The 25545-nt window shown below is 50.3% G+C and overlaps 3 protein-coding genes across 4 annotated transcripts in view; 2 read left to right on the top strand and 1 right to left on the bottom strand.

The window, feature by feature from the left end:
• The first annotated feature begins 15554 nt into the window (after positions 1-15554).
• On the top strand, positions 15555-17929 carry CIMAP3 (ciliary microtubule associated protein 3). Its single transcript, XM_065649688.1, has 6 exons — positions 15555-15573; positions 15915-16057; positions 16377-16475; positions 16940-17067; positions 17342-17468; positions 17861-17929. Exons 1-6 carry the CDS (start codon positions 15555-15557, stop codon positions 17927-17929), a joined length of 585 nt encoding a protein of 194 aa, XP_065505760.1.
• A 1262-nt stretch (positions 17930-19191) lies between these two features.
• Positions 19192-25382, bottom strand: TAF8 (TATA-box binding protein associated factor 8). 2 transcript variants are annotated; one of them, XR_010607366.1, is made up of 9 exons: positions 25323-25382; positions 24490-24646; positions 23711-23809; positions 23436-23498; positions 23081-23205; positions 22636-22783; positions 21792-21934; positions 20713-21354; positions 19192-19289 (listed from the first exon to the last, which is right to left on the bottom strand). XR_010607366.1 is itself a non-coding variant. In XM_065649603.1 (8 exons), exons 1-8 carry the CDS (start codon positions 25380-25382, stop codon positions 21211-21213), a joined length of 939 nt encoding a protein of 312 aa, XP_065505675.1. In that variant the 3' UTR covers positions 19641-21210. The 2 variants fall into 2 exon arrangements, 1 of the variants encoding a protein (XP_065505675.1); XM_065649603.1 differs by lacking the exon at positions 19192-19289 and having other exon boundaries at positions 19641-21354.
• The window catches only part of CCND3 (cyclin D3), a 35983-nt gene continuing 35751 nt past the window's right edge, over positions 25314-25545 (top strand). The window contains exon 1 of the mRNA XM_065649605.1: positions 25314-25389. Within this exon, the coding sequence (XP_065505677.1) occupies positions 25381-25389 (9 nt within the window). The 5' untranslated portion in view covers positions 25314-25380. The remainder of the gene's footprint in view (positions 25390-25545) is intronic.

The raw sequence follows: 25545 nt of genomic DNA, 5'->3' as shown, positions 1-25545 counted from the left end.
TTTTTTTTTGTTAAATCAGCAACACACATGAAAGAGCACATGGGTGCATGTGAAACGCAGAGCACAGCACAATGCGGGGGGGGGTTGTTTGTCCTTTGGCAGCAGCCAGAGGCCCTGGGAAGAGGCTGCACAAAATTAGGAAGCAAGCAAAACCATCCTGGTAGAAGATACCTGCATACAAATATATCAGCAAAAGCCAAAGCAAAAATAAACTCTCTGTCTTTCTACTGTTGTAAAGCACAGGAGGCTCAAGCAGAGCTTGCAATGTCAGCAGAGAGCAGGGAAAAGGGCTCGTTTCCCCTACCAAGAGATCACATTGGATGGGATCGCCCAGTCCTGAGTCACTGGATTGGAGCAAGAGCTCTCCTGCCCTCCAGCCTGCCCAGAATAGCACTAATAGCAAGTGCGGTTGGTTTGCCATTAGGGCTAACAGTGTTCGGTAAGTGCTGCTGATGACCCAACCCTGGTGAGCAGGTTCCCCTGGTTCCCCCGGCTCCGCAAGGGGATTAAATAAGTGGTGGCACCATTCTCCAAATTCAGATCCTCCATTTATTCTTAATCATCGTCTCTCTCCAGGCTTGGTTCGCACGGCTTAGGGCCTTTGTCTTGCGTGTGTTCATATGGTCTGACACAGGCCCCGGTCTCCAAAATCAGATTGTCTTCGTTAAGCCCTTCCAATAAGAGATTTCCTGTGGAGTTCAAGGACCTCTAAGCGGGTTATGTGCCCATAATTTCTGGCCCTGTTACAAGAAGACTGCAGCCTTAAAGACAGGGCATAAGACTTAATACATGTTTGCAAATTGCTTTGAGGAGTTACAGAGTAAACAAACAATTAGAAAATAAAATTCATTTTAAAAAGAGAAGTTAGTGCTGGTTTTAATTCTGTTCTGGCTAGATTAGTTTCCGCCCTGTGTTCAGCTGGAAAAAAAAAAAAAAACAAAACAAAAAAACCAAAACAGAACCCAATAAACCTCTCCATAGCAATTGGCCAGACTAGATTTGTAACTGGTTTGACAGGAAATAGGAGTTCAGATAGGCTTTCAAACACTCCGGCCCTGTTTATCCAAATGAGGTTCAAAACCAGTTGAGCTGGAAATTTTACAATAAAAGGGGAACATTTGGCTTTCAATCAAGGGTTAAAACTCCGCACGAACAGCCCAAGCTGCTCACGGGGACTTTTCAAGAGTCAGCAACTCGGTGTTTTACATGCACCTAAAAGGCAACTGTTCCCACGCTGCGCTCGGGCTTGTTAAGTTTTTTGGGGGTGACGGCATCTTTTTTAGTCTGCTGGGCTGAAGTTCAGAAGGCATGAGACACAAAAACCGATTTCAAGCTGTCCTCGAATACCAGTAGAGTGAGCTGCCAGTCAAAACAGCCACAGTGTGAATTCACATCCCCTCTTATCACCAGTAACATAGTTACACAGAATTAACATTCAAATCCCCCTGATTAGACGTGTCCCACAGATTGCTAAATTAGCTGTCACTTCTCCCGGATGTTCCCTCCCCATTACCCTAGAGTTTAAGAAGGATTTTAAGGGTTTTTTCTGTAGATTTGGGAAGCCAAGGGCTGGCTTTCTTTAAAAGAAGAGAAAAAAACCCCAGGTCTCTGGGAACAGTTCTGGACTGTAAAAATAAGAGACGTATTGGGCCAGTTCAAATCTCATTATCTGTCTCTGCCAGAGAAGAAACAGACAATCGGGAGGGCAGTGCCAGCAGCCACCTGGTGCTAACACCAGTTAAGCACAAGCACTGGGAATTTAAGGGGAAAAAAACCCAGGGGTAAGCTGGGCTGTATGTTTAATCACAGCTGTAATAGGTAACCTGGGTCTGACCCCAGAAACAGGCCTAGCAGGCAGGGTAAACAATAAAGCAAGAGTCTTAAGGCCAGCCTACACTTAGAGCTAATAAGTCCTTTCAAAACAGCAGTTGTGAAATAAGGCTGTGACTGAACCGTGTGAAATGCAGCTGAGGGGGGAGAGGGAGGACACGGACAGAAAACAAAGCCTTTTAACCTGTGAGCTGCTGCATCGGACCACGTTTCACAGCACGTATCGGTCCGGGCGGCCCGGACCTTGGTTGGGACCAGCACGTCGCCTCTTCCAGGCGGGCGAAGCTCTGAGCAGCTTATCATCCCGCATGACTTCATGGTGCTGGGCTTCGCCAAGCACCTCGCCACTAATTCTGGTGCCTGAATGTCTTTTGTCAGCTCGGTCCTTTGTTCCGGCTGTGTCGCCTGTAACCCGACTCCCCCGCCAGCTTGTGCCTTGGGATTTGGGGACATGTCCGGACGCCTTTTGGGCATGTCCGGGCAGCTTCATTTGTAGACTATCAGGAAGCTTCGAATATTCCCCTCAGCTTCTGAGCAGATTTGTGTGCGGACTGAGAGCTGGATGCTTTTCCTCACAGCACTTAACACGGTGGTGTTTGCAGCCCAAGCCCAGGGCTTCAGCGAGGGACCACACGGTTCCCAGGAGCCCAGCCTCCCTCTGATCCACTTTCCTTACTTCATGCCATCTTTCCTCATGGAAAATGACCCATCTGACCCACTGTGAATGTCACATCTGTTCAGAAGTATTTTAGGAAGCAAACATTGCTGTACTCAAGGGAGCCACTAGCAGAAAGAATTGCTTTTTCTTCAAACTCCCTAGGACTTTGGACCTAGTTTTCCAATGGTGCTGAGCACTCGCTGGCTCCAGCTGCCTTCAGTGCACTCTGGGGTTTTCTCCTTGGCCTTACGAGCTCCTTGCTGAACCCATGTTGCCCAGTGTCTTGTGCAAGAGGACATTTGTTCAACGCTCGGTATTATCAGCCAGAGACAAAGCCTCAGCCTACAGCTCCTCCTGAAGCTGCCTCCTTGGGGAAGGTGTGTAGATGACCTCATGCTGATTTCAGAGATGGTTTCCTGTTCTTTGCATTTGGTTATTGTTTTTTTCCACATCCTCTCTGCAGGATGCCACTGCCTTCACCTACCTCTGTTCCTGTCGAACAAAGCTTGAGAGGGTAGAAAGGGGACCAGAGAAAAAGTCAGCGGAGCGCTCGTCATGGCAGCAGACGCAGAGCAGGTGGGGATGGAGGTGTTTGCACACCCAGGTCCAGAGAACCTTGTCAGCTGCAAAGCCTGCCACAGGCTTGTTAGCTAATGAGATAAAAAGAGTCCCGAGCCCTGTCCCAATCTCGGCAATGGAGCAAGGAGCAGCAGGACTCCGGGAGCGTGGCACTGCAGTGTGACATGGCCCTGGACAGCCCCTTGTCCCGTTCCTCCCCTCCTGCCCTTCGCCAGCCCTTGGCAGTGACATCTTCCTCCAGCACAAGGTCAACAGCGCGTGTGAGACACCGATGTGCGCAAATTGTCCCTCGGTAATTCACCCGTATCGCAGCACCCCGGGGTGTGTCTGCCTACCCCGGGCTCTGCCCTTTGCTCCTCTGGAAAGTCCCAGACTAAATACTGGCTCTGGTCAAAACACGATTTCCCTCCCCACAACTGGGAACAGGTAAACCCACCTTATGGTGGCAAACCCACCGACAACACAGGACACCGGAGCCAAATCCCCCTCAGCACCGCAAAGACACACCCGAACAACCACATGAGGTGGGGAGTTATGGTCTAACGTGGGAGAGACAGGCAGACAGACAAGCAGCACGGCAGGAAGCTGAGCCCAAGAGATGCTGTGTCTCGTTGGGAGCCACAAAGCCGAGGCAGAGCCGGGCCCTCCCGTGGGCTGCTGGTGCCGCAGGGCGAGGGGCCGACGTTCTGCCCTCGCCAGCTTGGGTCTATCTCACACCATTCCAGCTGCGGGAGGCTGGAGGGTTATATATAGGGGTTTCACACTTCAGTGACGTGCAGCCATGCTATGAAAAAGGGACTTTTCTTTTCTTAGAAATGAGAAGTTAAAAAAAAAAAACCAACCGTCTGGCTGAAACCACAAGCTGGGATTTTTTAGGGGGTGAGAATGTGACTCGTCTGCCAAACTCCAGCTCAGCCAGGGAGCAATGCTGGACGAGCTGCCAAAGCAGCATATCGCTGAAATCTGCGTTTATTGCTTATAAAGCATTAATGCAGGATAACGTGTGTTGCTGCACCATAGCAACCCCGATGATCAGCAAAAAATAAAGGCGAGAGCACCAAAGGCACGGTTGCTGTAGCAGCTGGTAAGTGAATCGAGTGACCCTGCTCAGAGCCGCTCGACATCTCGGCCCTGCCTGGGATCTCTGCGGGGCTTGAATGTGTTTTCTGAAAGCCTGTGAAGAGCAGTTGATTTACCCACACTCTAGAGGAGAAGACCAGGGGACACTTACAGATTAAAGCAATTTCTATTGCGGCATCAGAGACCTGAACTACCACCACAGTGCTCTTTGCTCGAGGGTTTCATAGGACATACAGTGCTGAACAGAAAACAGGACCTTTCTGGGAAATTCTGTGTTTTCCCACAAGGCTGAAGAGATCAAGCCAGTCCCACAGAGACTTCAAAGACCCAGTGTAGCAGATGCTGCTTCCGAAAAGAGAAGACAAGTAGCTCTAGGTCTTTCAGATTTTGACCGGCTCTGGTTTGTGGCAAGCTGACCTGGTTGGGGTGAACTCCAGATCTCATCACCATCCCAGGCGATGGATCGGCCGTACGGATCTGCCTTCCCCTCCTCTCTCTCCCTGCCAGCCCCTTCTTGGTCCCCAGCTCAACTTCACAGCACGGATTACGTCAGACACAATCTATAGCTGCTATACCGGCAAAGCTCTGCCCAATCTATATGTCCAGACTGCAAATCCACGGGGGGACTTTTACAGGCAGCGAGAGCTGCAGCTTGTGGATGGTCCAGGCTCCAGCGTGGGAGAGAAGGGACACTGGGAGAAGGTCTTTGGGGTTCTTCTCAGGCTACACCCACAAATATGAAAGAACCCAGTGCTTCCCAGAGCCCAGCAGCCTCCCAAGCCCTGCAAACATCAATTAGCGCCCAGATAAAGCAGGGCAACACCCTGCAAGGGCTTAGATCTGGGTGGTGCCCTTTCCCAAGCGGCAGGTTGATCCCTCCTGGGCAGCAGGTGGATTCTGCAGGGCTGCTCCAGCCTGTTCCCAGGATCCCAGGACTCCTCATCCTCCCTGGCAAAGGCAGCTAATTGGGTTTTGGTGGGTGCTGCACCTGGGCAGGGGGTGGCTGGCACAGGGTGCACCACACACATGCACCTCCCAGGCTTTGCAAACCTCCCTGCTATCTGCAATTTCACCTGCGACCAGCGCACTCTCCCCCACCACGACACAAATCCTCTGCAGCCAACGCCAAAGGCCAGCTGAGCATCAGAGTCCAGGCAGAGCCGGAATCAGCATCATGCCTTTGCATGCCTTGCAGGCTCTGGCAGAGGAAAGAGACGTAGTTTTCTTCACTCTGTGTGTTGCAGAAATCCCACAGAAAGTTTTGTTGTTTAAGAAAGTCACGGGGGCCGGAGCTGAGCACATATCTGGAACTCGCCCTGCGCTGCCAGGGTGTGTGCACCCAGGGAGGGAGTTGGTTAGTTATTAAAGTAGGGGTCATTTACTCAAAAATCTGGGTTTAGGCATGGCTCCAGATTGCATACAGAGCTCATCTCGGTTTGGATCCCAAATTTCAGGTTAGAGCCACATTTATTACTCACAGAAGCAGCACATAAGCTCTCTCTTCATATTTCTGTATTTCAGCAACAGCGAAAGCTCCAGGAGAGTCTCTGGGGGCATCTTTCCACTCATATTTAGAGGAATTAAGAGTCAGGATTTTATCTGTGTACATTTGCGGGGAGGAGGTGAGGGCTGGATTCCTGAGCCACTTTCAGGTCAGACCTTGGTCCCTGTCCAAGGCCTTGATCTATTGCTCAATTTCTGCTCAGGACTTTGGTCTCGGCTTTACGAAAACCCAGGAGCTTCATGTAGAAGCTAGGCTGGGAATGAAGCAGGCACATTTCAACCTGCTTAAGCTAAACACAACTTCAACATCCTGGAAAGAGTCTCCAAGAGGCTGCCCTGGGGTCTCCCAGGGATGTGATGGTTCCGGACCTGGCCCCAAGGACTGTGCTAGAGCACAGATGATGCTGAGGGACCAGCCACCCTGGCCCAGGCGGCTTCAGTCCACCCCAATAACCGGTGTTCCCCAGAACTCCTCTGAGTGCTTGTCCTCCACACACTCATCACCAGCTCACACTCTAATTAATGCTTTTGGGAGCCCAGTTATACCCCAGCCCTGCCCCAGTAATGGCAGGGATGGTCCCACTCCCACCCCAGCCAGCTATGTCCCCGTGTCCCACAGGGAGGTCAGCAAAGCTGGATGGGATCTCTCAGCGCCTCTGGAATTTGAGCAGGTGACAAGAAACAAATACGGTGGCTGAGACATGCCAAGAACAACGACTGGAAATCCAGCGCATGGATGCTGTTCCCCACGAGGTGACAGAGGAAAAGGCTGTGCAGAGCAAACCCTGAGGATCTGCGATAGCCACAGCGTGTGGGAGGATGAAGACTGGGCTGAGCTGTGTCACAAGGGGAACAGCTATGTGGTTGTAAAAGAAACAACATGACGCTCACTTGCTGGCGTAATTCCCTCCCAAGGAAGACCTACCCTTGGAGCAGGATGCTCGAGAGAGGCTTTGGCAGCAGGGCTTTGCAGCCACATTCCTTAGAAAACAAAAGGAGGTTTGGAAAAACAAGGACAACAATAACCCACTTTCCCCTTCCCGTACCGAGCCCTGGCTGAGGCCGTGCTGAGTGAATTATACACGGGGCTCTGTCGGGAAACCTTCCGCACAGCTGGGAAAGCAGCCGGGACAGCAGCACCGGCCAGGGACGGGGACAGAGGCACCAGGCAGGGATGGGAGTCCCTCTGTCAGAGCAGGACACGTCCCGCTGCTTCCCTGCACAGCCAGCACCACCCAGCACCGCGAGCTCAGCATCTTGCCCCCCTGCACAGGGGGTGCTAAGGCCTGCGAGACTCACCTCTCTTTAATACAGCTGTCCCCTGACATTAGCCCACAAAGCAGGGTGCTATTTCTTCTCCTCTATTTCCCAGAAGGTAAACTGAGTCACAGGACAACAGAATGGTGCGCCTGGGGCAGGCTAGCGGTTTGTGATGAACTGAGATGTCCCCCAAAAACTCAGATTCCTGACGACCGGGTCACACATTGTTTGTTGGCAGCGTCCCCAGCAGCTCTGGTACCAGCTGAGCCCAGCCCGTGTGTCAGACACGGTGGGGCTGATTCCGCTGCTGGCTCCTGCCTGCTCTGGATTTGCAAAAGCAACTCACTTCTTCCCAGTACGTGTCTCAGCTTCCTGATGCACATGGAGGCTCACTGCCCATTATAAAAGCACCTGGGGACTTCTGAACCTGAAAAGGTGCATTTCTGATGAGTGGAAGGACATGGAAACGTAGCTCTGAGGCACCCCCTGCTAGAAAGAGGATGAGAGCCACAGAAAACACTGTGGAAGAGGGGAGGAGAAAATTGCCTTCCAGTCTCCCTGTAGCAACAAGCCATACGAAAACACAAGGGCCAGGACTGTTGTCTTACAGTCCCCTCAGAGGGGCTGCTCTGAACCCGGATCATGGACACTCAGTGGGAAATGGCCCTGTGGAGCAGGAGAACGTCCCCTGTGAACATCATCCCGGCTGACAGGGCCCCAGGGCTCTCTGCTCCTCCTGCGCCCGCAGCTCTCCCCATCATCACCATTTTGGATTTGCCTCATATACATGCCCTTGAAACCTGCAGAGCGTGGAAGAGTAAACAGACCTTAAAAGGGTCTCGAATTCCTGCCTTCGCTCCCTCATTCTCAAGGGTACTCCTGAGCGAAGCAGCTTTTGCAGAGCTCAGGCAACTGAAGGCCCCTTTCACCATGCAAAGCAGCTAATAATAACTCACAGCCTTCACCCTGCCTGCTCCAGAGCCCAGGAGGGCCCTTGCTTGGCAATTGTACACATTTGTCTGCCATAAATGGCTGCTTTCCCTCTTTCTAGCAAGGCCACATTGTACTCAATCTGCACTGTTCCACGATTAGAAATTCCAGCTCCAAGTTGCCAATGCTTGAGATCTCATCACAAGTCTTCTCATGTTTGAAACTTTTATTTCCCTCCTGCAAGGAGTGAGCTTTTAATTAAAAAAAAAAAAATTATTGCTAAGAAGAAAACTGTGCAGACTGGAACATATGCATTAGAAAACATCCCTGATGTACAGCTATGTGCTGCTGGCAAGCGAGAGGAGGATCTGGTCCACCCGAAGAGCAACCAGGTGCCCTGTGGGCAGCTCTGCTGAGTCCCAGACAAAGTCCCCTGTGCTCATGACACCCCTTCCTCAAGAGCAAGAAGGGCTCTCCCTGACTCATGGGGGTGGGCAATGACACAATTTTTTCCAACCTACCACTTCCTACAGACTCTGGATCTTAACGCTGTCCTTCCTAGTGCTCAGGTGGCTCTCTGCCTTCTGCATCAGGGTTGGTGCTGACGTTCGGTTACCGTAGCCAGACACTGGCTCTTATTTCTCTGGATGAGGATGGAGTGACTCCAGATGTAGAGCTGGGATGCAGATTAGGATTATGCCTCAGGCATTTTGCTGCTTGAGAAGAGGTCGATCCTCAGGCAGGGAAGGGACAAAATGGCTTTTGGGAACCCAGTAAAAGGGCAGCAGCACAGAGCTGCCTTTTGTCTCAAACAAACAGGATCTAAGTAGGAACCTCATGCTATTTGCAGAGAACTGACCTATCCTTCCACTACAAACAAAACACTTCAAGGAAGTTTTTTCACATCGGCACCATTTTGTTGGGAAGATTTCTCAGAGCTGGGCTGGAATTTCTCATCCAAAAGCAAGCGAGCCCTGCCCAGAGCCAGCCTCGCTCCCGTGTGCAGCGCAGCTCTCCAAGCCGGGCCCTTCTGCTGGCGGGTCACATCTCAGCCTGGGTCACCCACATCCAGAGTCTCGGTTCCAGTTTGCTTCAGAACAGAAACACGACACGAAACTCCTGTTCTGCAAGAGGGAGTTAAAACCAGAGCACTTCTTCTCCAGCCAGCTGTTTTCTCAGCAGGAGCTGAACAATAATGCCCACTTCAAAGGTGCCACCTCAGACACACCTCAGATGACTGTTTTAGAGACATGTGAGCAGGTCAATAATTTGAAGGGCCACCTTGGGCCCTGTAAGTGCCCCTGGGTATGCAAAAAATTGGCCACAATTACTCTGTGGGGTGCTTACCTTACATAATTGTCTTAATTATATGGGGCTGCCTGATTACACTTTATGCAGCTCTAACTATGCAAAGAAAGGCATCACGCGTGGGATAGAAAAGATTCTGACCACGTCTTGGTCAACACGAGAAAAACAGGAGTATTTGCGTTTGTCCCCACTGTGCGTCCTGCCCTGGGAGCCTGCTGGGCAGGCTTGCAGCGCAGCTCCCATCGGGTTGGAGAGCTGGTGTGACCCCAGGTACCGCAATTCCCCCAAACCGGGGAGCGCTGGAGGCCCTGGGACGGGGCTGGGACGGGGAAAAGGGACTTTCCAGCTGAGCAGCATATCCCACAGCGGCGGCACTGTAATTGTGCTTCATTTGGGGCTGTTTATGCAAGGCTCGAAAGCTGTTCTCAGATTAACTATCTCCTCCTCACAGCTCTGTCACCTTGGTAGCCTGCTTCTGTTGTTTATTTTAAACTACGCCACGTAGGCACAGAGCAGAGCTGCCTTATCTCACAGCCACCCACATGAAAGGCGGAACGGTGCAGCATCCAGCCGTGCGGAGCTGCAGGGAAGGCAGAAAGGCCCAGCCTGGCCGGGCGGGCAGGACGTGTGTGCTGGGAAAGGAGCCCTGCGACGATTCTGCGTCTCACTCAGGCTTCTCCCAGAAGCTGAGGCGCAGTCAGGTGGGGATTTGACTTAAGCCTGTCTTAAAGGCTCATTGTAAACTGTCCAGATTTCCAAATGTGTGCACGTACCTATAACCCACTTTGAATAACAAGTCACTTTAAGCCTGCTCCGCTCCAGGGCTGGTTTGTCCCACATTCCCAGGCACCCGAAAGCCCCCAGACTGAAGCTGGAGGTAGGAGTGGTTCTGCCTGGCTACCCCAGTTCTCCTTCTCCACAAACACAGACTTTCTGAACCCCTAAAAGTGCCCCAGTTCAGGTGCTGCCTCGGGACATGACACTGCTAAGTTTTATGGAAGGCAAATGATCATTTCAATTTCAAAAAGCTGAGTAATACAGCTGCACTAGAGAAGCTGGAATGGGGGAGTGCTGTTGGAGGAGAAAATCTAAATATAACTCTGGAAGAGCATTCCACTCAAATTAATTATCAGCAGTGAAATAACATTTTTAAAAGAGAAAGGAAAATATTGTGCTGAGCTAAGAAAAAAGAGGGAGGTCTGCCAGTCCTGGAGTGTGTTTATCCTGGGTATTGTTTAAGCTCTTAGTGCTAAATTACTGACAGAGCCCAGCTGTTCCCGAATCTCAGCCCTCTGCTCCGCTCGGGCCAATAGACTCTGCTCTCGTCTGCACCCAAAAAAGGATTGCGCTTCCCTTCGCGGCCGTGCCTGACGTGGCCGGCTCCGCAGACGTCAGCAGCACCGGCTCCTCAGCAGGAAGCTGGCGAGAGCTTCTCAAAAACATGTGACGTAGGAGACGGCCGCGCCACACGGCTGAGCCCTGCGCGGGCAGAGCCAGCGGGGCCGCGGAGCAGAGCCGTGCTTCCAAACAAGGCAAGCCGGCCTGCTGCGTGCCTTGGGAGCAAACGCTGGGTGCCAGCCCCCACAGCCTGCCCCGTCGCTGCAAGCAGTGCTGGGAGCTGTGGTGCTGCAGCGGGCACCGGCAGATCTTAAAGTTTTTATAGAGACTGGCATGGCAACAAAGGGCTGCTGGTGAGAGGCGCATACATGCTTGGAAGGATCCGGGGAAGGCAGAGAGGCACAGAGAGCACCCTGCGTCCACGCAAGAGTGGCTCTGTCCCAACCACAGGTGGGACAGGGAGAATTCATTTCCCCACAGGTAAAATAGTCAGGAAACTGAAGCGAAGCCCCTCCACACCCTGCCTCGCCGTGTCTGATCGATGAGGAGAAATTATTGCTGTTGCAAGAGACTATCACCCAGATGCTTCTGTTCCGCTTCCTCCTCCACCCCAAACCCCCCTGGCAGCCTCGCCAGGCTCCCTCTGCCCCTGACCAGCCCCAGGAAAGTCCCTCCCCATGCTGAGAGATATGAACACAAGATTAACCCAGGCCAATGCCCTCCTCCGACTTCCCCGCTCCCACGCAAACGCTGCGCAGAACCTTGGTGCTCCCCTCCCTGCAGCGGGGCCCTGAGTGAAGTGAGTCACTGGGAGTTTCTTTGATGAACTTCACTTTTACTGCTTTCAAGTTAGCCACAGTCCTCAGCCTACCTGCCTTTTCTCTCATGTCGGCAATATTCAGAATTATTTGATGAATCTGCTTTGAGTGACGCCAGCCAGCAGAGACTGGGGCTTGTGAAATTCGGTCTGGCTTTAGATACGGCCGAGCAGGGGGAAGGAGGAGGAGAAGCTGCAGCTCTCCCAAGCTGCTCTAAACAAACTTTATACAAGCAGCAACTCGCCAGCCAGCACAGAGGTGCCCCCGCTGCCGGCTGGACCCAGGCTCAAGACCACGATGTGCACGTCCTCGCTGGGTACACCCTGTGTACACCATCCCTGCGAGCACCCTCGCTGTTCATAGAGGTTTTTTAGGCAAGACTTCAGCCCTCTGTTGGCACTAATTGCTGTTAAGGGAATGAGATATATTGGCAAAGGATCTTGTTCTCTCTGCCGGCCCCGAGACAGAAACCTTGAATGGGAAAAGCGACGAGACACTCTGTGAGATAAAACCCCATTCCAGCAAGATTTTGAAACAAAACTGCTCTTTAAAAATGAGGACAGTAACTGATGAAGCTTGGGGACACAGATAATGCCTCTGTTGAGACTTCAGGGCACGTTTCAGGAAAGCTGAACGGGGGGGTCACACTGCCTCCTGAGCTACTTTAAGCATTTGAGGTTAAAGGGCATCTTGAGCCGCTGCTTCAGTGGTGAATGTTTTATTTAAAGGCTACTTGGTTGCTAGAACTTCTAGGGCCCCAAATGCTATTGAATTACTTTAAAAACCTTTACCATGCTAGCAAGAACGTTCACGGACGTAAGCGAGAGGACCACGTGCCCTTTTGGGGGTGTGTGATGGTCCACGTATATTTTTAGACCCCTGTATTTTTCTGGCTGGATGGCAATGAGGCAGTTGGAGGCGCAGGGTCAGCTCCTCCCTGCGCGCAGACACTCGCCTTGGTTGTCTCAGCAACAGTTGCTTCAATACTCTTGTTATATCCTGTAAATGTTTAATGGGAAGCTTATCTCTCTTACCTATACAGATGGCTCAGGTTACTGAGCTTGTGAACAAGGATTAATTGGCAATGGGCAGATGTCACCTAACCAGGAAAGGAGCTTAGTCAGTAATTAGATGAGCTGGGATGCTGTTGTGGGGGCAGAGCCTCCTCTGAAGGGTTCCGAGGAAAAAGGACAAGCCCAAAGGAAGTTCCCATAGCCCTGCTCTAAGTTATCACTAACAACTGAACCTCATGGACACGGGATGCAAATGCAAGACAATGGGCACACAGCAGTGCCCGGCTCGGTGCCGGCTGCAGTGCTGCGGGATGGATTAGCACCCAACGCTCTCAGCTGCAATCCAGGGCAGCTGCTTCTTGCTTCACAGATAATGGGGATTGTCAGGGTGAGATGGATGGGGAAAACCGGTCACGTTGCAGGAAGCAGCCTGATTGAGCCTGCTGCTTGGGACCCTCACTGTAAGAAGTTCAAGATCTGCATGCCTGGCGCTGATATTTTTCTAAATAATAGATTATAATAGTTTAGACTCTAATATACGTTATCAATCTTAAGTGGGTTTTTGAAGATTATATACTTTAATAAATGAAATTTTTAAAAGATCAGACTATAAAAATGTGCATGTGACAAAAGGTGCATAAAAATAGAGAAAGAAAAATCCAGAGCAGCTGAAACAAAGCATTCTTCATGCAATATTTCCTTAGCTGAAATGACACCCCTGTGCATGTTCGTTCGTGCATATACAGCCTTTTTGCAGCACGTTTTGCCCACCTGCACACACCTGCACTTGGGCACAGATGTTTATGTGCAAGGCAGCCGTTTGTGAATCTGTATCCTATGCACATGTGCCCCCTTCCAAAGGCCTGTTCTCACTTGCCAACGGACCAGGAAATAATTCTTGGGACTAACACCTGGATACAAGGGTAGGTGGAAGGATCTGCAGCCCGTTCCTCGGCACTGAGAGCACCATTTTCACTGGGCTTCACCAGCACAGAGAGCTGGTGAACGCGCTGCCTCAGTCCTGATCACCAGGGAATATTCGTAAGATGCCTGCAGTGCACAGTCAAGGCTTATTTGAGGAATAGGGTGGCCAGAAATCAAGTTTGAGTGTTTCACAACATCAGAGAAGCTTGAGATTTGTTTACAGTACCTAATTATAGCAGTTCAGTGCCAACAGAGAATAAGGAAAGATGAAAGATGTGCTGTAAGGGAAGAATATGCAATGGGTGATTGCAGTACTGCATCAAATTCCTCATGAAAAGAACTCTGCTGAATCCTTATAAAATACACCTGGGGAACAGAACGTGAATAAACGATGACACTCTGTAGAAGCAGCCAGGGAAATGGCTGCAGCATTTCGTAATCAGAGTGAGTCACAGATGATATTTCTGGGAATGTACATGCAGAAGGCAAGAATTTCCCCCGGGGGGCAGGGAATGGTTGGTATCTGAAAATCAGCAGTTCTTTAGTTCCACTCAAGGAGCTGTGGAGAGAAGGGAAATCAAATGGCAGAGGAAGATGGTGTGAAGCAGAACAGATCAAGCCTTTGTAACAAGGAGTTAGTACTGGGGAAAATAGGCTTTAAACCAGAGACCTTTAAACAAATGCACTGGTGTCGTAAGAATCAGAGAGATCTGAATCTCTCCTGGCTGTCCCGTACAGGCAAAGTGCCCTGAACGCCTGTCTGCGCCAAGTGCCAGCCCAAGACCTACAAGATGTGATTATCTTTTGGAGGAGGAAATCTGAGGAGCTTTAAAGCTCCTAATTTCTTGCTGTGAGTCTGAGCAGGAACAGATGGCAGACATTTCCTGCACATCCCGCGCTCCTGGACGGAGCACGTTACGCTGCAGGTCGCGGTGCCGGCTCTGCAGCCTGGGCTGCCCACAGGACGGTTCTCCTGGCAGCAGCAACATGAGCCTTTCAGCTACACCAACCAACCTGTTTAGAAGAACAAAAGGGATTTGGAGCAGGACAGCTCCCAAATCACTCTCCAAGCTCCCAGTTGGGCAGCGGAGCAGACGCCAGACCCACAGGCTCCAGCTGTCTCCTCTTTGCGCAGATATTATTACACCGGCCACCAGCAGCTCCGTGTGCTGCACAGTGAAGGACACATCCGAGCATTACATGATTCAGAGGTAGCACAGATCCTTTTTCAGGACTCCATTTACAGGCATGGGGTTATAGTGGCAGTAACTTAAGTGTACGCATACCCAGCTGGATGCGGAACCAGATATTCACATGTGCGGTCACTGGCTCTGCAGCCATATTTTCTTAATTCCCAGTCAGACTCCTGAAGAGAGTGGGACCATTTTCCAAGCAGCTCAGCAGCCCCCAGTACAGCTCAGCCATTAAAAGCTGTTAAGCCATTGAGAGACCAGCAATATCACCAAAGCTCTTGATAGGAGAGCTGGAAAAGCGCTCACTGCATCGACAGGGCTGAGAAGAGCAAGCAACATTGACACCTACTGTTGGATATTTGAACTTCTGATAGCACCCACCCACTGACTACAAGATCCTTGTAAAGCCAGAGGAAGATGCTCTCCTTAGTTAAAACAGCATCTATGCAAATCCAACCAACAGAAGCAACTTCTACAACTGCATTAATATTGAAACCTTGGTGCAGAGCTGCCACGATGGTCTCGTGTTTGATACTAGCTGCTCCTGCTGCAGCTGGCCATGAAGATACCCATCCTACTACAGCAAACAGACCCCACTGATCTAATTACATGGAATAAGATTTATTAAATAAAGTGTGCTGCAAAAGCAACAATCCTCACTGTTCCAGCTCATCTCACTCTTAATATTTGATGCTCCCTCATTCTCTCATGGCACTTACACTTGCGCTCAGGGAAGGGCCTGAATCCACAAGCTGGACTTAATTCCAATATAGCATTTTCCAGGGGTTTCTTGCAGCTGCACCATGGCAGCAAGACACAGGGAAAAAGTGAGCAGACAACGGGCAGAGCAGGCTGTGTCACACGGGAGATCACAGAGGAGGATCCTGACAGCACAACCTATAGCTTGCTCCCCCAGAGACCTCTCCCTACTGACTACGGGAGTGAAAACAGCAGCTCCTCAGAGGAGGACCCAGCACAGCGCGATCCACAGGGGTGTCACTAATCCTCTTCTTTTCCCCGCACCCTCGAGGTGCCGCCATCACCAGCGTCCGCTCCAGCACCCGCTGCTCCGCGTCTATAGCAACTGGAGAACACGCACAGTGACATCTGGCAGGGCAGCATGGCCTGGGCGCCCAGAGGTGAGCCCGGCGAGGTGCGTGGCCGTGGGCACCAGGGCTTTCCTTTCATGCAGCTCCCGCTGGCATCGGGCTGCCCCGCAGCCTTCCCCACAACCGCGCTGCTGGGCTGCTCTGTGCCGAGACGGGGGAAAAGGAGCCTCTGCGGCAGGAGGGAACAGACATCCAGAGGGCAAGACCCCTCACGAATATCCAGGCTCAGGGAAATTCCCATCTGGGAGATAAGGGGGTGGCTGGCCTCAGGCAGAGAGCAGCAGACATTTAAGATGGTAAAAAAAGCAGCAAGCGGTCACCTCCGCATGGGTTTATCACACTGATGGAATTTCCCTCTCCTGGTCTCACAGATGCACAAAAGCAGATCTCGTTTGGGTCATGCCAAGAACGGAAAATTTTCCCTGTCCACCACGCCTCGGACAGGCTGGGGATCCAGCTGATAGGCATCGGGGGAAACCCTTCGCTGGGGCCAGGCTGCTACCTCAGCCAAGAGGTAAATCCTTCAGGTTTTGTGCTCAGAGCTTTCCCTTCACACAAGACACACGGTACAGGAGCGACAGGACCATGGCCAGTCAGACACAGCATCCCCCACACCTGCAAACCCGTTGTACAAGGTCTCCACATATACCTAAAAAAATAAACTCCCCTCTCCTTCCAAAAGTACCAGTCCTCAAAGCTCCAGCTGCTCTAGTGCTCTACATCAGTGAGAAATTAGAGGAATTAATAAGAATTACACCTGCTGCTCATGTACTTCTGCCCTTCCCCTGATGTCTTAAAAATGTCAGTGAGACACTTCTGCTTTTGAATCGCAGAAAAGCAGCCTCAGATACTCCTTGGAAAACAGACCACTGAGTAACAAAGGCTATGTGATCGGAGCGAGAACAGCCCAGCGCTTCATGCCACAGCCACAGGTAAGAAAGCACACCTCAAAGTGGCAGAGCTGCAGCTTTGCAAGGATTTGTAGGCTGTTCCCACCTCCAACTTCATCTATAGAGTAGCTATAGATCTCCTCACACAAGTCTAGTGGGAGGTGTTGAATGTAGAGACCGATCATATGAGCTCTGGCAACATCAACACATGCATTTGTATATACACATTTCTTTGTATCACATACACATGTATGTAAACGTACATATACTACCTGAACAAACACTGTTTTCTGACCTAATTTCTCTAGAAAAACAACATATTAGGAGCGACAACACAGGACACACTGGGTAAGCAACGGGGAGTGCATAACTGATTTTCTACACTATCAGAGGAGCCCAAGCACGCATTGAGCAGCAGGTCTGTCATGCCCCGCTGGCTGCTGATCAGGGCACTTAGAAACACTCTGCAGAACAAATTTTCCATACAGAAATTTTATCTTTTGCAGCCTGTAAGTCCCAGCCCAGCAACGTACCAGCCATTCTGGAAGGAAAAGTGCCAGCCTGCCTATGCTCCATTTTCTGTTAAGACACCACGATTTCCAGACAAGCCTTCAGATAAAGAACTTCTCCCTGGGTAATGTAACTCATTTTCTTACACTTTTAATAATAAGCAGGAGTATTGGCAGAGAGAAATACTAAGACACAAATGGGATGTAGGTAACTGAGTTCCTGGTAATGTTTTTTTATCTTCAAAAAGCTCCACTGCTTTAGTCTTTAACTTAGCATGACGACTAGAATACCACAACATGCTTCTCTCCCATGGATCGAGGTAGGACTGGTAAATTCCAGTGTAACAAACATCATACACCAGCTTCAGAAACTAGATATTTTGTGCCTGTTTTCTTTAGACCTGGAACTTATGAAGCAGACAAGCAACTACACAAAAAACTCACTTGGCCAATGAAGTTTGGGTCTCCAGACTGGTCTTTAGTGCCAATGCCAGCAAAGAGGATGCTAAAAACGGAGGTACAGAAGGTAAGGACAGGGGTAAGGGGGTGTTATTCCCGGCTCAGTGCTTCTGACAAACAAAATCGTGTGATTACTTCAATGCATTTGCACTTTGTTTTGTCATCCTTTCCTCACCAGCCTGCTGGGTACAAGATACAAAGTGATTTTCTATCAAAAAATATCAGTTTACAAAAACAGTTACAGTCCTTCAAAAAAACCTTGTAATAAGAAATTTGCTCTGGAAGTTTCCATCCACAAAGTGAGAGAACCAGGACACAGACTTCACCGTGTAGCTCTGCTGAAAAGAAAACCTTTCCAAATTAAAACATAGGTTAAGGTTCTCGACGCCATCTCACATCTTCCTGCGCTTTCCTGAAGCCATTGTCACTGCTAATATCTAACGGATAGATGTCTTTTAGCTGAGCTTAGATAGAGAATGGAGGAGACAGCGGGACCGAGCGGCCTACCTGAGCCTGTACTTCAGCTGAGGAGCCGGGGCCGCCCGGCCCCTCCGGCCAGCCCTGGAGTCATCTGCACTGCTCAGCCTCTCCAAATAAAACCATCGCAAAAAGAGGCATTTCTTGCCACTGTTTGTGCTTCCCTGGTATCGTGCCAGGTGTCTGCTGCCTCTGCGGGTGTTTGGGTGCTGCCGGGTCCCACACACAGCACCCCGAGCCCGGTTCCCTCAGCCCCTTGGGCCTGGCGGGGCCGGCCGCCATTTTCTCTGGGTCACCATGGAAACACATCACCATCTCCCTCCCTCCAGGGGGCTTTTCCACCCCAAATCCAACCCTTGCTGACAGCGACGAGGAGTCAAATTAACACAGATAGAAGGTGGCTTGGCTGCTGCCCCGGCTCCTCAGCACTGGGAGCAAATCCACCATCCTCTCCTCAGCCACCACCAGCCTTCCCAGCCTCCTCGCCACCATCACCTCATCTCCAGCGCGCTCCAGGCTGGGCCCAGGGCTTCACCCTCGGCCCGAGCAGAGCTGAGAAACACAGCGGTGTACACGCTGCCCTCAGGTGTGTTCAGAGAAGAGTATAATGGGTTTGCGCCCAGCCAGCACCCATATTAGAGCAGCACACAGCAAACATCCCGGGAACGCGGCCGTGCTGGGACAGGTTGGAGCACCGGGCCTGCAAAACCTACATTTGCATTACGAGCTTTTTCCCTGCTGCCACAAGGAAGATATTCTTGAGCAAGGAGCAAGCAACATCCTGCTAATTAAGAATCTGGCCACAAAAATAACTCTAGTCTGAAACAGAAAGGTGCTGGTATCCATCATTAGTCGTTTCTGTAATGTACAACTCAGACTCTGGGGATTTCTATAAATGTTTACAAATCTTCACACACAGGCTCAATCTGTCAGATCACAAGCTTGATTCAATCTCAGGGGAAACTAAGAGCAGGCAACATTCAACCTTGGTATAACTACCAGTCACAATGCAGGCTTTCAGATTTTCTGGCTCCATTTAGCTGTTTCTGTAGCAAATTTCACCTGCAGCCCAATTTCAGCTATAAAACCAAAATGCATTATTCTAATTTCCCACTTTTGCTATCCAAGTGCTCTCACATATGCATGACAACGGCTGCTCGTGACCTGTCTTTTCTAGGCACGTTGGCCCCTTCCCTCCCAACCACGAGATGCTGCGTTGTAGTTGCAGCTGTCAAAGAGGGATGTACTTGCCGATCCACAGTTGCCCCTTTTTGGTGAAATCTTTTGAAGGAGGGGGTATGACTCACTGGAAACTGTACTCTCCTAAGACCTGGGCTTTATGGCTGTTTAAGGATCCATCTTTGTATTCATGGCTGATACTGCATAATTCACCTCCATCTGTCTTGGTTTTCTAATCAGGAAAAAAATACACGTGTAAGAGAAGATGCAAAAGAAAGCAAGCAGTACCTATGATCCTGCAGTTCTCAACCACATGTTCCACCTGTGATTGGAGAAACCCTCTGCTAAAGCTTTTACAAAACTGATGGTATTTCAAAAGGCACTTTGTCCTCACTGAACATGTTTCTAATAAACCAAAGGTATATTAGAACTTTCTCAGCTATCAAGTGTTGCTGTGTAGAAAGGAGGAGATGCAGAGGGAAGGATAAGGCCTCCTCCTGCTTGTAAACCCCACTGAAAACACACTCAGGCGTTTTTCTACTCCTGAAACTTTAAGGACTCAGCCAGTTTTGCTTGTAGGAGATAAAATTTCTTTTATTATGAACATAAAAATGGCTATTTTCAATCTACATTTTTCTCCTACCTAGTGAGGGATTTTCTCATTATGAACAACGCTTAAACCAAGTAAAAAAAAAGATATAAACTTTTATATTTACATACATACACAACGTCTCTGTACATCTCTTATTCTGTACAACCAAGGCACCAGCAGAAGTGACAATGGCACGTGCAGGACTTTTAACTAGAGATGCCATTTCAAACTGTTTGGCAGCAGCATCTCCATTCTGACAGAAACAATCACTCCTTTTTACATTCCCTCCGTGGCCTGGGAGGATGCTCTGACTAAACAGGGGTGAACATGTACACACGTAACTCTGATCTCCCGGGGTGTGCAGGACTTGCTGCATTCAGCTGCTGCTCTAGAACAACATGCCCTGCCTGGCAGCCTTTGCTGCCTTCCTAGCACCACATTTTCAGTCAGAGATCATCCAGGAGTCTTTTGTCAAAGAAATGTAACCCATATTTTGCCTAAGCAAAGGTTGAATGAAAATTAAAGCAAAGTTCTCCAAAACCAGCCAACAATTACAATACTCCCATCACCAGCCATTTTCACTGCTGAAATAAAGTCTTCTGCTCTTGGGAAATAAAGAGGGGTAAAAAAAAAGAGCAACTTCTGTTGATAAAAGCCTGCCTGTACTTGAGAATGGACAAAATAAAAAGGTGCGATCGATAGCATGGCCTTGCAGACTGGAATCAATAACAGTTTTATTCCATATTCCAAGTTTTTCAGCACAGCATCTTTCTAAACAGCTGGTGAAGGCGTGAACTCCCGAAGGAGTTGTGCTGTGTTGAAACTAACAATAGAACTGAAAAACAGCCTGAAGCAGCAGTTAAATCTCGCCATTCATACTGCTAAAAAATTATCTCCAAGCAGAACAGGGTAAACACCACACTTAGCGCTTTTAAGTTAGAAGTGCAGCTGCAGTCAGAAAAGTGAGAATAAAATGCCATCTTAGCTCTGTATTTACACTTTACTCTCCTACCAACACATCAGACACTTTTAGTTTATAAAAGAAAAGTCTGTTTGCTTTTACCTGCCAAGAATCCAAAGAAAGAAACCTCTCTGGGGTTTTTCTGTCTCAGTTAATACACGCTCCTTAGATTCTGAGGCAAGGTTGATTGCAGAAGCTGCTTTTCCAGCCAGCCACAAACAAATGATGCCTTTGTGTTCTGCAGAGCCTGCTGGGAAGCACCGAGCAGCACGAACCTTTGTGTCCCCCATCTCTTCAGAGAGCAAATCCTGCCGCCAGCGAGAACAAACCAACGTGAACGAGACGATTCCCGTCTGCAACCCGCTGGCCTTCGATGCTTTTGAGGCAATTGACCATTGACCATTCAGAGTCAGCAGGAGAGCAGAGGGGAAAGGGGGAGCGTTGCAAACTGGGAAGGGAGTGTGGTTCACCACGCAGAGAGATCATTCCTCTGCCTCTGCTCCAGCAGGATTGCCTCTCCTGTCTCGCTCGGTGCCCTCAGCGCCAGCAGCGGAGGTGAACCCCCGTTTTCTCTTCCTCTGTGCAGCAGCTGCCTGCACCTCACTTCTTCCTACGGATCTTGGGCTTTTTCACGGGCCGGAGGTAGGGATTGTCTATCATGTTTTCCTCCCCGTTCCGACTGCCTGACAGGGACGTGTTCTGCTGTAACACTGAAGCGTTCTCCTTTTCAGGTCCCGAATCATCCTGCCACATAAAAAAACCCAGCAACATAAACAACCAAAGTTAGGCTAAACAAGGCTTAGAAGTTCAAACCACACAACCAGTGGGCAAAACAGATAACCAACAGCCAAGATAAACAGCAGCACGTGAGGAGCTGCATTAAAGGTGAGGACTCCCGATTCCTAACACGATTCCCTTTGAGAACAGCGCATCCCAGGAAAATCCTCTCTCCCCTAACATGAAATGAAGGTCGTACTGAAAGCTCATGATCCAACCTCATTTTGCTGCAGAAAGTGAAAGAACCGTAACAATGTTTAGTCATTTACACCTGGTAGAACACAACCCCCTCTGCCATTTTCCACCCACTCTGCCCAGCTGCAAGGAAGATGGGCAAAGAACCAGGTTTCAGAAGTTTCAGAAAGTTGGGCCCAAGAGACCTTGATCTCTCGGGCTGGGCGTACCGTGCTCATGTGCAGGGGCAGGTTCTCGGTGTCTGTCTGGTCGTCCTGCTCAGATGAATCCGTTTCTTCCATTTGCTGCATTTCCAGCTCGGAGGGGAGCAGAGCTGTCAGGTAGGGCACGGTGAAAGGCCGGGCAGCAATCACTGGGGTGAGGGACAGGGACACAGTCAGCACGCTGGGACAAGGCTCCTCAACTCGGAGATCACAAAGCACAAAGCCAACCAGCTACATAGAGACCAAATGCTTTCACTGGTTCTGGTTTTAAACACAAACACTCTTTTCCTCCTGCTCCCAGGGATCAGGAATGAAATATGCTGTCCCTAAAAGATGGCAGTCTCTGATTTCCTATTTGCTGAAGCCTCATTATGTTTCCAGCCAAGCACACAGCGTTATACTAACACTAAATGTCCTTCCTGTCCTCCATAAACGTTCAATTATCTGACAGGCTAAAGCATCCCTTAGTCGCCCTTAAGATAACACTGACACTTGTGCTACCAGCGAGCCTTGGGAAGGCGGGAATTCTCATCACTGCTTTGCAGAGAAATAGGAAAATCTCCACTGCCCACCACAAAAATGTTAGAGCCAAGAAATCACTTGCTTAAAAGTTACAGAGGGTCAGAGACAGGATTGGGTTGAGCTCTGAATTTAGCACCTGTCAGCCAAGGCCTTCTCCACCAGCAGAAGAAAGTGACCCTTTGGTTTTCATCCCCATTTTAAATAGAAAATCCCTCATTTTCCAGCCTTCCAGTGCCTCAGAAGGGCAAACGCAATGTGGTCAGTCCGTGGAGTGTCTATTCAGTCAGACAGCTGCCATTTACAGAACAAAGCGTCCTAGATAACTCACGTGGGAACGTGCTAACGTCATCTTTGAAGAGACTCTGTGTTTCTCCTGTCTTAGCCATGAACCGAGTGAGAGCTCTTTCCACATCGCGCCGTTGAGATGCTGCCTTTTCCCGTAGGACTTGATAATCAGATACCGGCTCCCGGTACGTCTGGAGCAGGGAGGAAAACAAAACCACCGTTAGTGGATGCACAGCCGACAGCTGAAGTTCCAAACACTACGAGGATGCAGATGCTACCGGCGAGCATTGACCTTAAACACGCACAGATTTTCAGGGAGCTACAGAAATCTACAGCAAGGGCAACTTGCATACAACAAGCAACATCTTCAGCCAGGAGAAATACTGTTTTGGATAAACGGTATCAGCACTACAGTAAAAATATCGACACTCCTGGTGTCACTGACTTCAGACAGACCCCGAACAGCACAGAAGTCTCTTTTCACTCACTGGGGTCTTGATGTAGGTGTGAGGATCCGGAAACTCTGGGAAATGACCAGGAATGTGAGGTGGATGCGGCTTGTTCTGTCCGGCTGTCAGGGCTTTGGGAGTCACGGGCTGGTTTGTCACAGGAGCTACAGTTAAAAAAAAAATGCACACACGAATCAGCCAGCTTTGTTCTGCCAAAGGTTGGGCATAAAGTGCTTGGATTACTTGACCCATCTCTCCTACACGGGAAGAACAAAACCATCTGGAGGATTCTCATGTGCAATGAGGAAGCTGAAGCAGAGGGGACCTTCCTCCGCCAATTACACAGCCATTACATACATTTCCTGCATAAGAAGAGAAAGAATTTCTCACATACGGGCAGTGATGACCATCCTCTGGGAGCGCTTGGCATACGCAGGGAGTGTTTCAACGTTGAACCCTGAAATACAAAAGGGGAAATGGAAATCACACCAGGAGTTTATCCTGTCAAAAATACCCTCTTTTACACTTCTCCAGAATTCTTCCAAGGACTCCAAATTACATGAGAAAGAAAATCAGAACAGTGGATGTCACACAAACACCAGAAACGTCAGGGACAGATTTTCCTACCAACGCAGGCAGCTGGAATTAGTGGGACCATCAACTACTCACCCATTTCCACCAGAGTAACCACGATATCAGAGAGCGTCGGCTGTGTTCTGGCTGTGTGTTCGCAGTAGGACTTTGCACTTCTCCCAATTTCAGAAATATCTGGGGGGAAGAAAAAAAACACCACCGCATATTGGATTCAGCCAGCGACCACACACATGTATCGCCCCAATCCTGGCTTCAGAGACCTGAATTTTTGGTAAATTTAGTAAGAAATTAAAAAGAGCTCCTGGAATCCAGTGTCTTACAGCCTGTGTATTTAAAATTAAAGCACATGCAAAGTATGAAGATGCTAAAGATCAAAGTATCGGATGTTTTCCACCAATGCAAAAGGCAAATCTGCATTGCTGGCATGAAAAATACAAAATGTAATCACCTCTTGAGTTCAGAAGAATATGCGACCTGAGATCCTGGGCACATCATCCAGCAGAGCAGGAACTGCTACAGCCTTAACTACCCGAACGTCTGGAACCTTGTTATTTCTCTATTTATTCTGGCAGCATCTCAATATGTGGAGCTTATTAGGATACCTAACGAGTACCTAACGAGTACTCACTAAAATAAACAAGTACTTATGAGTTTGGACAAAACATGTCACGCTCACCGAAGTCTGTGACTCCAGGGCTGTGCTCCAGCCTCTGCTTTTACCAACATCATTAACACAGGACCATAGAAATAGGGAAAAAAACAAAACAATGAAAAAAAAAATGGAGTGAAGGCCAATTTGAAAACAGAGAAACAAGAAGTTTCGGGGGCCCGGAGTGACACTGCCGGACACTTACAGCTCTGCAACATCTCCGTCAGCGTCTCCACCGCCGCCTTCTCGGCGCTCTCGAAGCCGGCCTCGGTGAGCAGCGAGCTGACCACCACCTGCAGCGTCCTCCTCCGAGCCAGGTAGTAGTTATCGGCGGGCGTGCTGGCGTGTTTGCTGCCCGAGCGCTGCGGACACAGAGCCCGGGGCTCAGGGACACGGGGCCGCCCCAGAGCCCGGGGGCAGCGGGACCCCAGATCGGCTCCTGGATCCCGCCCGCGCTGCCCTGGGACGGGCTGCAGGCAGGGCTGCCTGCGTGCTGCCTGCACTCAGAGGGCAGGGGACGGCCCTGCCTGTCCCCCGCTGCATATACACACACCTATATACATGTGTACATACATACACACACACAGGTCTGTACATATACATCTACACACACATATATATACACACAAACATGTATATACACATATACATGCATACATACACACACATACAAGCATAAAAACACACACGCACATACATATGTACACATATACATACACACACACGTATGGAACTCCCTCTGCGGCGCGGCCCCTTTAAAAAATCCGCCTCACGGGCACCCCCGACCCGCTGCGCCCTCCTGCAGCCAATCAGAGCGGAAGCACTTGAGCCAATCAAGCCCCGCTGCTGGGCCCCGCCTCCCTCCGGCCATTCAGCCAATGAGCGCCTCCCTCTCATCAGCCACCGCCTTAAAACCCCGCGGGCAGGCCACAGGCGTCTTAGCGCTGTGAGAGGACCAGGCCGCCGCCGTTCCGCCCGGCCCCCGCGGGAGACTCCCCTCCACCACAGCCCCGCGTCCCGACGAGGAGCCGCCGTTACCGTGCCGGAGCCAGCGGACGCTGTGTCGGCCATCTTGGAGCCATAGGGAGCTGTGCGCATGCGCCAGGTGCGGCCGCGGCGCGTGCGTGTTGTGGGTGGGCGCGCGGGGCATTGTGGGATTTGTGGTTTGGGCGGGAAAGGGACGCGTGCGCGGGGTCGGTCCCGCCGGGGGTCCCCTGGGAGGCAGGTGCCGCTCTCGTCCGTGGGCTCCGAGCGCCGACTG

This window comes from Caloenas nicobarica, chromosome 21, assembly GCF_036013445.1.
Source record: "Caloenas nicobarica isolate bCalNic1 chromosome 21, bCalNic1.hap1, whole genome shotgun sequence".
Classification (NCBI taxonomy): Eukaryota; Metazoa; Chordata; class Aves; order Columbiformes; family Columbidae; genus Caloenas; species Caloenas nicobarica.
The sequence above is the reverse complement of the archived record's forward strand: the minus strand, read 5'-3'. Positions and strand labels throughout refer to the sequence as shown.